Source organism: Urocitellus parryii, chromosome 5, assembly GCF_045843805.1.
Source record: "Urocitellus parryii isolate mUroPar1 chromosome 5, mUroPar1.hap1, whole genome shotgun sequence".
NCBI classification, from domain to species: Eukaryota; Metazoa; Chordata; class Mammalia; order Rodentia; family Sciuridae; genus Urocitellus; species Urocitellus parryii.
The window spans coordinates 68,065,495-68,079,039 of NC_135535.1; the positions used below are offsets into that span (position 1 = coordinate 68,065,495).

The window sequence follows — 13,545 nt, forward strand, 5'->3', positions numbered from 1 at the left end:
CTCCTATTACCCCACTGTGGTACCGGGCTCTGGGATCCCTGCCTACCTCTTGGATGCCTGTTATGTCCCAGAAACTTACAGAAGTCAGCTTGGACTTGGAGTAGTCTATGGGGATGTTGTTGACTGACCCAGAGGCAATTTTTCTTTTATTTTTAATTGTTTTAAAATTTAAAAATATTTTATGTATATGTAGATGGGCATATATGGCATAGATATTGCTAGGCACAGTGGCATAAACCTGTAATTCTAATGACTCAGGAGGCTGAGACAGGAGGATCCCAAATTTGAGGCCAGTTTCAGCAATTTAACAAGGCCCTAAGCAACTTAGTGAGGCCCTGACTCAAAATAAAACAATAAAATGAGCTGGATACATAGCTCAGTGGTAAAGTGCCCTGGATTCAATCCTAATACCAAAAATAAAATAATAAAATAAAACTAGACATTGTGTTTTAGTAGAGAGAGAGAGAGGAGTTTAACAAGTATAAATCTAACTATAAAATGGATGGGTAATAATGTCATCATTATTACATTAAAGTTCCCAGAAAAAGAAAAGCTGAAAGAACAGGTTAAGGGATTGTTGTTAGTCTGATCAGGATTCCCTCCATCCCTTTGGGACTGACAATGACATATCCTTGCTTATCTGCCCAATTTCCTTCCCTGAGCGCAAAGCTCTTTGCAAAATTGAGAGAGAGAGAGAGAGAGAGAGAGAGAGAGAGAGAGAGAGAGAGAGAGAGAGAGAATATGGATTTGTTTTGTCCATTTGGCAGTAGGTAGTAGTTGCTGGAGATGCCTCCAGGTCTGGGCTTCTTTGGGTCTTGCAGTGAAATTAGACTCTAATGAGCCTTCCTATTCCAAACCTGGTTCAGAGACTAGTCATTGAAAAGCAGCTCAGCACCCCACCTTGAGAGACCCAGAATCTACCCCTTTCCCCTGGGGGATGGGGAAAAAATGGTGGCCTGGGTAGGGATAGGGATACTCATCCCTTCTTTCTGGCTTTCTCTCTTACTTTTTTTCTAATCCTGAGTAACCTTCTTGTGTTAGGGCAGAGGAGCCACTTAAACCTGTGATGTCCCTTATAAGGATTCAGATAAAATGGAGAAGCCAGAGCGGAGGCATAAGCCTAAAATCCCAGCAGCTTGGGAGGCTGAAGTAGGAGGATCACAAGTTCAAAGCCAGCCTCAGCAACTTAGTGAAGCTATACTAAATCTAGTGAGACCCTGTCTCAAGATTTTTTTTTTAAAAAAGGAGCTGGGGTGTGGTTCAGTGTTAAGTGCCCTTGGCTTCAATCCCTGGTACCATCCCCCTCTCCCCCCCAAAAAAAAAGATATAATGGGGAAAACTGGAAGGTAGCAGAGTCTGAAAGCATTTTTGGGAGGGCTTAGTGTCCCAGAATTGGCTCTGAGCCTAACAGCGGTTGGATCGTGGAAGTGGCAGGCGAAGCCAAGGGCCCAATCTGCCTAATGGAAGAGTGGTTAGCCACTTCCTGAGAAGGGCTTCCCAGCGTTGTGACATTTTGTTCCCTCTCCCCTTTCCTCAAGTGTGAAATCCATCTCTAGATGATAGTGCCTATTTATAAAAGCCATCTCTGAAAACAAAATTAGTTAATTGTATATGACTCACATTACTCAGAAGGACGTTCAATATAATGTTAAATGTTATTGCAAAAAAAAAAAAAACAGGGGGAAAGATTTTTCTTACCTTCATATCAGGACATGCTACAAGGAGCAAGATCTGGAATGACAAGGGTTCAGGGATGGGCATTAGGGGGCTCCCATTTTTCTCTTGAAGGGCACAGTGGGAAAGATGGGGGCATCTGCTACTGAGGTGCAGCTGGTACCAGCATCATGTATGTGTTCACTGGGGTCACCTTTCTGTGCACCCTATGAAGTAAAATGCCTTTAGATGAAGACTGTGGGGCCATAAAGAGGCCGAGTACCTCACCTGAAAGAGCCCTGCTGATACAGTATTTGAACCCAGGCAGTTTGATTCCCAGCCTTGCTCTGAGCTAGCTGGGGAAGGAAAGCCACACAGTGAGACCTCCGAAGAACTCACGCTCTGTCTTGGGCCCCAGGGAGCTGCCAGGCTTTGCTGAGCTCTCTGGCAGGATGGCAATGCAAAAGGATGCCAGCTGGCCCTGGAACTGACTCTGACCCTAGCTGTGGCCTGACTACTATTCTTGCAGGGATGGAGGCGATGGCAGCCAGCACTTCCCTGCCTGATCCTGGTGACTTTGACCGGAACGTTCCCCGGATCTGTGGGGTGTGTGGAGACCGAGCCACAGGCTTCCACTTCAATGCTATGACCTGTGAAGGCTGCAAAGGCTTCTTCAGGTGAGTCTCTTACCAGGTTCCCCTGAGGGCAAGAGAAGATGAGCAAGATTTTCCCTTGAAGAGGACCCCTGCACTTTCCAATTCTCCTTCCTCATTGTGTCCATGGAACATGCCAGCCCTCACAGTCACTGGTAGCAATAGGGCTTTGGTGAGAGGTTTCTTCTTCCCACCTCCTCTCAGCTCCAGCTGTGGTCTTTAACCCCCTCAGAAGTTGCTTTCCTAAGATGGTTGTGTTTCTGTCCTCTAGCCCTTGACCCAGACACCTGCACTGACTCATGTGGGTCTGTCCTTCTTCTCCTTGGTTGATGGATTGAAGCTTCCAAATCTAAAAGTCAGACAATGACTTTGAGGAAGCCCCAGAGCTTGGCTTCAGAGCTTACCTTCCCATCCAATCCAAACTGTTCCTTGGAACAAGGGAGAATGCACCCCTGGCTGGGCCACTGTGTCTGATTTGCACCCAGCTCCTTATCCATGGCTGGCTTGTCCCAGGTTGAGTGTCTAGGCAGTGCCAGGAATGTACCAGCACTCCCAATTGGGTCAATCAGGGCTGGTGTCTCTTCTAGCAGCCTCTGCTCTTCTCGGGATTACAAATGCAGACAATCTGGGGAAAGTGCTAGGAAGACTGAAGGATGCTTCTATCTAAAGGCACAGAGGGAAGATGGGAAAGTGATGGATTGTTTGGTGGAAGTGGGAACTATAAAAAATTAGCATTTGGCAAATATTAGAAAACAACAGCCAGGAAAATCACCTTGACTGGAGGTGGGTAAAGAGGAGAACGGGGCTCTAACCACCAAGAGAGGCAAGAGCAAATCGATTCTGGAAAAAGGACAGGATTCTGAGGCCCACCTGGCCCCTGCCTGAACTGACAAACTCACCTGACCTTGGGGGCAGAGTAAATCCAAGTGCAGGGCCCTTGTGTGGGACTCTCCTCCAGCTCCCCACTCACCTACCCTCTGCCCAGGAACCAGCAGGCCCAGGGTTTCATGGCCCTGAGCAGTCGCTGGGCAGCAGGGTTTCTGTGGGTGCTAATTGCCTGTTTGGCCTGGCACAGGTTGCCGGCTTGCCTTCCTGGCAGGCTGTTCCCCAACTCGGGGAACCAGACCAGCAGCATCACTGGCTCTGGGTCCTGTTGCCACATCTGTCAGTCCTTAGGGCTGAAGCCCATACTTCCCCTAGGGTGGGCCTTCCAGAGCTTGGGCCCTTTATACTAGGTACTACTTAGACCCCTTCCTGCCAGGTGCTGTGAATGGGGGGGACTGCCTTGGAAGAGATAACCGAGGAGTCTAGGTCCACACTTGAGAGCCACTTCCTGGCATGCAGTCAGTCAGGAAATCATGGGCTGCAGGGCTGGCTGGTGCCATTCATTGTATGTCCTTGCTCAGATAACTTGACTTCCCTGTGTTTCAGTTAACTGATTATATATGTGTATTAATATCTGACCCCTCAATGATACAAATTTAATCTGGAAATTAATGAGATGACCTATATAAAAGTGCTTTGAAAAATATGAATCTCAATATAAGGATATAATTTTTGAGCCTGATGAGCCAATACCGATGCCCTTAAGCATCCACTAAGGTCTCCATGGCCATTCATTCTCTGGCCATGCTCCTTGTGTTTTGTTTGTTTTCACTCACTTCTTCACCAGATTTGAAAGGACATTGGGTAGGAGCTGCCAAAATGGAGATTCTCATCAAATAGCATATGTCACCAGTCTGTAAAGAAAATGTCCCCAATAGTTATTTGGGCTGCTTGGTTAATTTATGAAGCTTCTACCCCCAAATCACCTGACTCTTTCCATCTCTGTCTTCCCCTGGGATCCAGCTCTCAAAATGGAGCCCATAGGTGATCACTTGTTGGATTATGACATATTGGAGGTCTGTTCCTCACTAAGGTAGCTCTAACTCCTGTATACCTGTGGTTGCTGCCCTGGGATAGAACACTGGATGCAGGAGCCTCAGAATAGGACTGTGTGAGGCCTCCAAATGGTGAGAGGATTGGTCCTGACATGCCCAAGGCCAAGTGTGGGAGATGGCAGAATGGACAGGGGTGGTACATTTGCACATGCATCACATGCATGTCACTATAAATCAACAATACAATTGTTTTGCTTGAGAGCACATGATGCTACCATAACCCCCCCAGCCCTTATAGACTGGACCCCTTAGGGTCTGCTGCTAGCTGATTACTACCACCACTGCTTTCAGGGGCTTCCATTGTGGGGAGCAAATTGCTTTTGTCTTGTTACTCTTCTACTTACCTTCTAGCTTCACTCTCCCTGTCTTGATGACTGAGCCAGGCTGCACTTTTTAAAGAGGCAACAACATCTCTTGCTGGGCACGGTGGCTCATGCCTGTAATCCAGCAACTTGGGAGGCTGAGGTGGAAGGATAATAAGTTCAAGGCAAGCCTCAGCAACTTAGACCCTGTCTCAAAAAATACAAAGAAGGGGGCTGGAGATGTAGCTCAGTGGTAGAGCACCCTGGGACTTAATTCCCAGTAACACCAAAATAAATAAATAGCCAACATCTTTGAGTTTGTCTTGAACATTGTTTGATCTACAAATAAAAGTAAATAAATAAGCACACAAACACACAGATATACATATAGTTGATCTTCCTTATTTGTAGGTTTGTGCTTGAAAATTTGCCCACTTGCTAACAAGTTATCATAATCAGTACTTGAAGTACTTTTATGGCACTTATGGACTTGTGCAGAAATGAGTCACCTGATGCTATTTCAGTTCTCATACTATAAACAAGTGGGGTTTTGTTTGTTTGTTTGTTTGTTTGTTTGTTTTAGCAATTCACTTAGTGCTATACCTTTTTGAATTCTTTGTTTTTGGTGATTTCAAGACTTTAAATGGTTCCCACACACAGCGCTGAAGTGCTGCTAAGTATTTTTAAGCACAAGAAAACCATGAAGTGTCCTAAGGAAAGATCACTTTATGTTAGACAAGCTTCCTTCAGACATGAGCTGTTGAATGTTGGTTCAGTATTAATAAATCAACTGTATATTAAGTAAGGCACCTTTAGACAGAAAGTACATATAAATCAAGGTTCTTCAGTTGATGAAAATGTGACCAGCACCTAACCCAGTGTTTCCCCCCAATATTCACTAACCCAGTGTTCACAGTGACTTTATAGATCATGATGACTGTGAATAACAAGAACTGATTTTATCTCCATCATGTCCCCTCTTCCCCACCCCCTTTGCTTCTCCTCCTTTGCTTTATTCAAACTTTATTTGGAATTTTTTCACGTTAGCCAGTTCAGATAGTTGCTTAAGAATCTTGTTGTCACTTTTGTCTGTTTATGCAGTTTGGGTCCCAGGAAGTAGCTGATACCTTCTCTGTGTCAGGCACCCCCTCCTCAGGGACTCAAAGATGAGTGACACTAAGTCCTTGTTCTTAAGGAGACTCAACCCTTATCATGGAAACTCTTGGGAAACTTGCTTTAATGGTGGGTCACTGGTTGTTTTCCAAGCTCTGGAGACTGGCCATCCTATTTGATCATTTTAGTATTTGGTTTAGCTTCTAAGATAGTCAAGCTAAATTGCTCTAGGAGCTAGTTATGTTCATCCCAAGATAAGTCCAAGTCTCAACCTAATCAAACCAAAAGGCAATTATGAAGATTAGAAGATTGGACCATTGTTCTATTGATTTGTGGTCAGGAATTAGAGGTCATTGCTGGTCAATTCCTCCTGTAAGCTATTTCCTGTTGCATCTGCTTCCTACTCTTCTGGAGTACGTGCACTTTGTCAGAGAAAGATGATATTTCCAACATGAATAAAAGGTCTGTCCAGGTAAGCTTGTAGATGGTTGAGAACTTTTTAGCTATGCGTTAACCAGAGCAGATAGCAAGAGGAAGGACAAAAATATGTAGATCTATTACAAATTATATATAGTGGATAATCCATATATATGGATCTAAATGAATCAAGATTGATGGTGAAGTCTAAGAGGTGATCTTGGGAGGTAGGTTGAGAAACAATTTATTGTTTACCTCTCTAGCTTGTCTTCTTCCTCCCTGTTGTTATCTCCTTAATTAAGACACTGTGAAGCTGTTTTCTGCAAGCTCTAAGATAACAGACAGGGTGGAGAAATGTGTTCTTGTTTGCTAGCTCAAAGTCCTCAGGGACCTTGTTAATTACTGGTCCTGTGGAGAGCAGGGTCTAAAAAGCAGACTGGTAAATATCCAGAAACATGAGGAATGTTCTAGCTTTCAGGAAGTTCTCCCAATTGATAGGTGTAGCTCTTTAAGAATGTTGACATGGGGGCTGGAGTTGTGGCTCAGTGGTAAAGTGCTCGCCTAGCATGATGCATCAGGCACTGGATTCAATCCTGAGAACCAAAATGTAAAATAAAGATATTTTTGTGTCCACCTAAAAATTAAAAATTTTTTTAGGGGCTGGGGTTGTGGCTCAGTGGCAGAGTGCTTGCCTAGCATGTGTGAGGCACTGGGTCCGATTCTCAGCACCGCATATCAATAAATAAAATATAGGTCCATTGACAACTAAAAAAAATATTTAAAAAAATTTTTTTTAAAAAAAGAATGTTGACATGAAGGGAAACATAGAGAAATAGGGCAAATTTCCAGGTAATTAAAACCCAAAGTGCTTGCAGGCAGCAGAGGAAATAGGGGAAAAAAAATTTAGGAAAGGCCACACAGAGCATTCCATGGGCACAAGTAAATGGCTCACCAGGAAGTCATTGCTACTGGAAAGAACCCTGTCCAAGTCAGCTTGTCTCCCTCCTCAGGTGCTCCAAGATGTGGTTGAAAGAGGATGAGCACAGTTAGCTATGACTGGCACAAGGGTAACCTTCAAAAGCCTGGTAAGAACATTTATCTGGAAAGGAAAAGCATTGCCATCACTAGCATTGCCAAGAAAGAGTTGCAGAGATATGAAGAATATCTCATAGTTCCTTTTGGTCATTGTTTTATTTCTTTAGGAATTTAGCCCTTTAATCTGAGTTCATTTTTATGAATTCACCCTCAGCATGCTCTGGGGATCCTCTCTGCTTGGGCAATGTAGGGCCCGTGCAACATGTGGCCAGATGTTACCCAGCACTTCCAAACCATCCATCTAGGGACTGCCTATATTCCAATGGCTTCTTCATCCTCAAGAAGTCCTTCAAACAACCTCTGCTCCTGCTTCTGAACTTTGCGGGAGTTGAAGGGGGTCATGCTTTTGACCTCTGCTCCAGATTGAGAAATGGTACATTCATGATGAAAACCTTTGAATGTAAGACAAGAAGCTTTAGAGTCGAACAGATCTTCATTCTAATCCCACCTTTCATAAGGTTATTCAACTTTCCTGTGGCTTTTTGTTTCACTTGTAAAATAGGAATAATACCTTCCCCGAAGGTTGTTGAAGGTATTGGGGAGAATGTGTGAGTATTGATACAGAAGGCCTTCAGTGGAGATAGCTGGTATTCCTTGGTAGTGTCTTTGAGGACAGACTATCTGTTCCTCCTCTTCTCTACTATGGAAGCTCAGATATGAAGATGATGTGCTGGCAGGGGCCTCTAAAAAGAAGTCCCTGCACAGAAAGAATTAAATATCAGATATGAAAAAGGAAGAGGTGGCCTGGTGGGTTCTGGGAGACTGTCCTACCCATTAAAGTCTCCCTGGGAACTGGTTGGTGCTCAGTGGAACTAGGGAATGGTTACTGTAACCGGCACAAGGTCTGGGGCAATAAACATCAGGAGCAATGATGAATAAATATGAGCTTGGTGTAGTGGTACACACTGTAATTCCAGCAGCTGGGGAGGCTGAGGCAGGAGGATTGAAAGTTCAAAGCCAGCCTCAGCAATTTAGCAAGGCCTTAAGCAATGTAGCAAGACCCTGTCTCAAAATAAAATATAAAAAGTCTGGGGATGGGTCTGAAGCTGGGACTCATTGGTAGCGCACTTGCCTGGCATGTGTGAGGCACTAGGTTCAATTCTCAGCACTGCATATAAATAAATTAAAAAAAAAAAAAAACATCTGGGGACGTGGCTCAGGAGCACTTAACTCAATCCCTGGTACTATCTATCTGTCTCTATATCTATATATATGTATGTATATATATATATATATATATATATATATATACACACACATACATATATATACATACATATATATATATACATACATATATATGTGTATATATATGTGTGTATGTATATATATGTATGTATATATATATGTGTGTGTGTGTGTGTGTGTGTGTGTGTGTATGTATATGTATATATATAAAGCATCAATATGTTTTGAACCTCTTCTGCCTGCAGAATCCTGCTCTAGGAACTAGAGGATTGGTGTAGGACATGATGCCTGCTTCCAGGGTCTCAGATTCTCAATGGGATGGTTAGAATCTAACTCTCTTTAATCCCCTGCCAGCACTGCCTCCCATTGCCTCTCCCTGCTAGTTTCTCTCCCTTTCCTTTATTTGGTGCTGACTTTGTCCAGGTCTGATTCTTTGTTCCTTTATTTAATCCTGATAACAACTCCCTCTGTAGGGCTGTTTCGTTTTACAGATGTGGAAACTAAGGCATGAGAGGTTAAGTAACTTGCCCAAGGTTATGCATTAGGGTTTAAACTACCTAGATCAATCAAACCAAAGCCTGTTTTTCATTTTTAGTTTTGATATAGTTATGTTGGGAAAGGGTTTTTAAAAAGTGATGTCCATAATTTTTTTTAAAAGCTAATAGTTCAAAAGTATATACAAGCAAAACCTAGGTTTCTCGCCCAACCCAATTCTCAGTTCCCTACCTCCTCCCACAAGCTATTGCTATTACCCCTTGTGTTTGCTTCTGGATTCTTTGCATGAAAATGCAGTATGTGTGTGTATGTGTGTGTGTGTGTGTGTGTGTGTGTGTGCACGCGCGTGCATACATGTGATACATGCAGAGGAGTGATGCTGTCGTCACTGCTCTACATCTTTCTTTCATCTATTAAAGAATATTTCTTCAAGCTCGTTCCCATTTTAACATTCTTAGTCATGCAGTGTTGTATTGAGGTTCTGTGGTGTAATAAGCAAGTCCTCTATGATGGGCATGTAGGTTCTGTCTGGTGTCTCCAGGCACTTTTGCAGTGTCTTGAGCCCAGGGCCTGATCTACCTGCAGGATGGACCCCTGGAATTGGATTTACTGTGTTAAAAGATCTGTGCATTTAAAATATTTGGTTTATGTTGCCAAATTGCCTTCTAGAAAAGAGGTCTGAGCTCTTTCTCACAGTTTTAACCTTCCTTTAAAATGTTTTTTAAGTCTATCTGCTCAGAACCCCTTAATGCCACCACATATAAACCTGCCATGTAGACCCCTATCAGATGACATTGGTCTTTTTTCCCCTTTGTTTATGCTTGACAAATAGAAATAGTCTGTATTTAGGGGATACAACTCAGTGTTTTGCTGTGCATATGCATTGTGTAACAACCACCATAGTCAAGCTAGATGACATTTCTTTTTTTTTAATACTTATTTTTTAGTTATAGATGGAAACAATTCCTTAATTTTATTTATTTATTTTTATGTGGTGCTGAGGATCCAACCTAGGACCTCGCCATGTGAGGCCAGCACTCTACTGCTGAGCCACAATCCCAGCCCCAAGCTAGGTGACATTTCTATCACCTCACCCGAGTCTTTCATATCAGGGGCTCCATCCAGCTCCTGTGTCCTGACCAAGCATGGGATCTCTGTGACACTCAGCGGCAGCAGAGCCCACAGGGGGCATTTGACTCCACACTGCTGGCAGAGACACCTACATGAGCAGGACCTTCTGCCCCAGGCTTGAGGCCCCAGCCCCCTATGCTTGACGCTTTCATGAACTTTCTGTCTTCCTCATGTTTTGATGAATTGGTTTCTGGCATGAGAATCGGTCAATGTCCTCTCTCACCCCTGGCTTTCTAGAAACTGTGTCTATATTTAGCTTTGTTGCACCACCCCTGCCCCCCCTCCTGAGCTGGGGTATAATTGCCAACCATCCAGGGGATGACAGGGTTCAGCTCAGAGAGCAGCCAAGGCATCAGGCTCCTGTGGAATCCCAAAGCTCTTGTTTCTCAAACCAAACCAGCTCAGCAATTAGTGTTGGGAGGAAGGCGGAGTAGGGTGTGGATCTGTAGGACAAAGCACAGAGCCAGGACTGGGCGGTCTGGCTGTCCTGACTCCTTGTGGGCAGAGACTAGATGACAGCCACATGTGTGGACGTGGGAGGGCAAGATGGAGGGTGTAGCTCAGTGGTAAGGTGCTTGCCTAGCATGAGCAAGGCCTTCGGTTCAATCCCCAACACCACAAAAAAAAGAAAAGAAGGTGGAAGGACAGGGAAAAAGTTGGCCAAGAGGAGTGTGGCCCCACAAACATCCATATTGGACCAGACACATGTGAAAGGTCGCCCTGGGATCTGGGTCAGGATTCCATGAAGGACCCAAGGTTGGTTGCTGGAATCAGCAAGTGTGCTTTCCATACCCTCCCTGAACATTGACCCCACACTCCAGAACATGTGTCCAATCTCCATCTTCCAGGCCTTCCTCTGGTTCTGCATTTAGAAGGCCTGGTCACTGTATTTTTAAACAATGGTAATAATAATTGAAAAGCACCAGAGCTGGGGTGTGGCTCAATGATAGTGTGCTTGCCTAGCATGTGCAAAGCCCTGGGTTCAATCTTTAGCAACAAAAACAAAAACAAAAACAAAACAAAAAACTTTCCATAAAATGTATAAGCTGCTTTTTTGCATTGCCTAAAAAAGGGCCAAGCGGGTCGGAGTTCTGGCTCAGTGGTAGAACGCTTGCCTAAAGTGTGAAGCACTGGGTTCCATCCCCGGCATCACATAAAATAAGCAAATAAAATAAAGGCATTGTGTCCATCTACAAGTAAAAAAAAAAAAAAAAATTTAGGCCAAGAGCACAGGCTGTATTCTTCCCAGTTCTAGTCCTGATGTGAGGTTGTGTGCCTGCCCCTAGAAAGTGCCAGAACTTTATAATTCTCCTTCTCCTCCCTACCCTCTTTCTCCATCTCATTTTCTTCCTTTTCCTTCCTCTCTTTTTTCCTTTGTAATACTCTAGTTTCATACTACAGTTTGTATAGTGTTTTCTGTTAACCCAGCTCTGTAATCCTTGTATTCCTAACCCAGCTTCAGTAGAGTCCATTCTTGCAGTAAGGTGAAGTTTGGCTGAGTGGCTATCTACAACGTCCTCTGTGTGGAAGCCTGAAATTGGGCTTCAGGTTTAAAACTACACGAGAACAATTTTTTAAAAAGAGTGAAGTGCCAAAGTCTCTTTTCAGGCAACCTCGCTTTTGGAGGCTATCCCCTGGTGAGGCTCAGAGGCAGGCTCCCTAAAGCCCAAGGAAGGACAGGGGAGCCTCTGAAGGGCTCCAGATGCCCCCTTTTGGGGGTCTCAGCAATCTCTCAGCCCTAGCTAGGGACAGATGGGGCTTTGACTCAGGTCACTGGCCAGGCCAACAGCCCGCCTGTGAGCTCTTCTTGGTGCCCATGGCCCTAGAAGCTTCACAGGAAGAGGTCAGAGCCAGACAAGACAGTGGGTGGAGGACAGAGCAGTTCCTTGGACCCCTGGGCTAAATGCCTGGTTTTGAAGAAAAAAAAAAGGAAATGAGAGTTTTCTCTGAATTAGAAACGTTTGGTCTTTGAGTGGGTTTAGAGAATTGTGGGCATTTGTGGTAACAGGTGAAACCTCAAAAACCACAGAGTGGAAGGAGGGAAAGGAGTGAGGGAGGGGCGCCCGTCCTGCAGTAGAGCCAAGCCTGTGGTGGTGGCTGTCTGATCTCTGGGTAGCCCAACAGTTTCCATATTCTGCTGTTGCTCAGGAAAGAACTATCCCTGCAATCGGGGTATTGAGGCAAAGTTGAAAATTTGGACAGTGGTAGACAATGGCTCGATATTGTACCACTCTCTGGGCAATAACTACAGGACAGGCTGGGCCATAGCTGGGCTGGGCATGGATTTAAGGCACCCCTAATAGACTGGCTCTGCTCCACCTCCCCTCACAACCCTGGGTCTGCTCCTGTCCCCTGGGGTAATGAGGGTCATCACAGAAGCATACCAGAGCTAGTGTCTAAAACCAAAAGCAACTACTTCCTCTACCACTGGGTCCTTCTTGGCCTTGAAATGCACTCAAGGGCTTACTTCCTGGGACTGTTTGCATGTGGGCTCGGATTTACCCAGTACTTTGAGTTTCTGGAGTTGAAAATAATCCAAGAATCTGGAAGCTGAGTCTCAGATTCCCAACTTCCAGATATGAAAGCCTTAACTTTTGCTAAATAGTCTTATTGTTAAGTTTCCTAACCTCAGTGGTCACATTTATTAAATGAAGGGGTCACACGAATGGTCTCTGGTCACCTGTGGATATGAGGATCTGTGACTAACTAGGCTGCTGCAGAGTCTCACTCTGATCTCTTCTCCCCCATCCCATGGCCAGATTGGTCTGGTCCCCATCTGTCTGTTTATTGGACTGAGTTTGTCAACTGATGAGTGTGATTGTCCTAAACCCCATATGTGTTCCAGGGAACATGATCAGTGAGTCTTTTTTTTTTTTTAACCCTAGAATCCTAATTAGTGTCTTGTCATCTGGAGAGAATGATGCTACTTGCTCATCTTTGGGAGAGAAAGGGCTGGGACTGGGACTTTTGCTCCTGAGGTTCTGTTATCTCCACACTCAGAAGTTCTCTAGAAGATGCTACAACTCACACAAAAAGATATTCTGTCACCAGTTTTCTTTATCTTAATTTTGTTACCTTCCCTGGGGAAAAAAGTGGGGCCTGATCCTGTTGGGGCTGGGAGGTGTATATTGATTATAAGTTTTACCCATTCCTGAGCCCAGGCTCTTTGCAGTGTGACTTTGAAGTTCTTCTCATGAAAAGGAGCCATCTTTCTCCACTCCTTGAATCTAAACTGATTGGTAACTTGCTTTGATCCATAGAGTGTATGGACATTTTTGCATAGAGCTATAAGCTAGAGGACTTCCACCCTCCCTCATTATGTGCATAAGCCTGGGCTGGCCTGCTGGGGGGTGAGAGGCACAAGAAGGGATGGTGAGAAGCCTCTAGGACAGGGATAGGGGAGGCTTTGAGGGAGGTGTTCTTTATGCAGCCTCCAAAGTCTACACGGTGTGGTTGGCATGGGAGAGAACATCAAATTAGGAAAATGATGGGCTGGGGATGTGGCTCAAGCGGTAGGGCGCTCGCCTGGCATGCGTGTGGCCCAGGTTCGATCCTCAG

General features: G+C 44.6%; 1 protein-coding gene across 1 annotated transcript in view; it reads left to right on the top strand.

Annotated features, from left to right (window-relative positions):
- The first annotated feature begins 2,182 nt into the window (after positions 1-2,182).
- Positions 2,183-13,545, top strand: part of Vdr (vitamin D receptor) — a 32,604-nt gene continuing 21,241 nt past the window's right edge. The window contains exon 1 of the mRNA XM_026400675.2: positions 2,183-2,330. Coding sequence (XP_026256460.1) covers positions 2,185-2,330 — 146 coding nt within the window. The 5' untranslated portion in view covers positions 2,183-2,184. The remainder of the gene's footprint in view (positions 2,331-13,545) is intronic.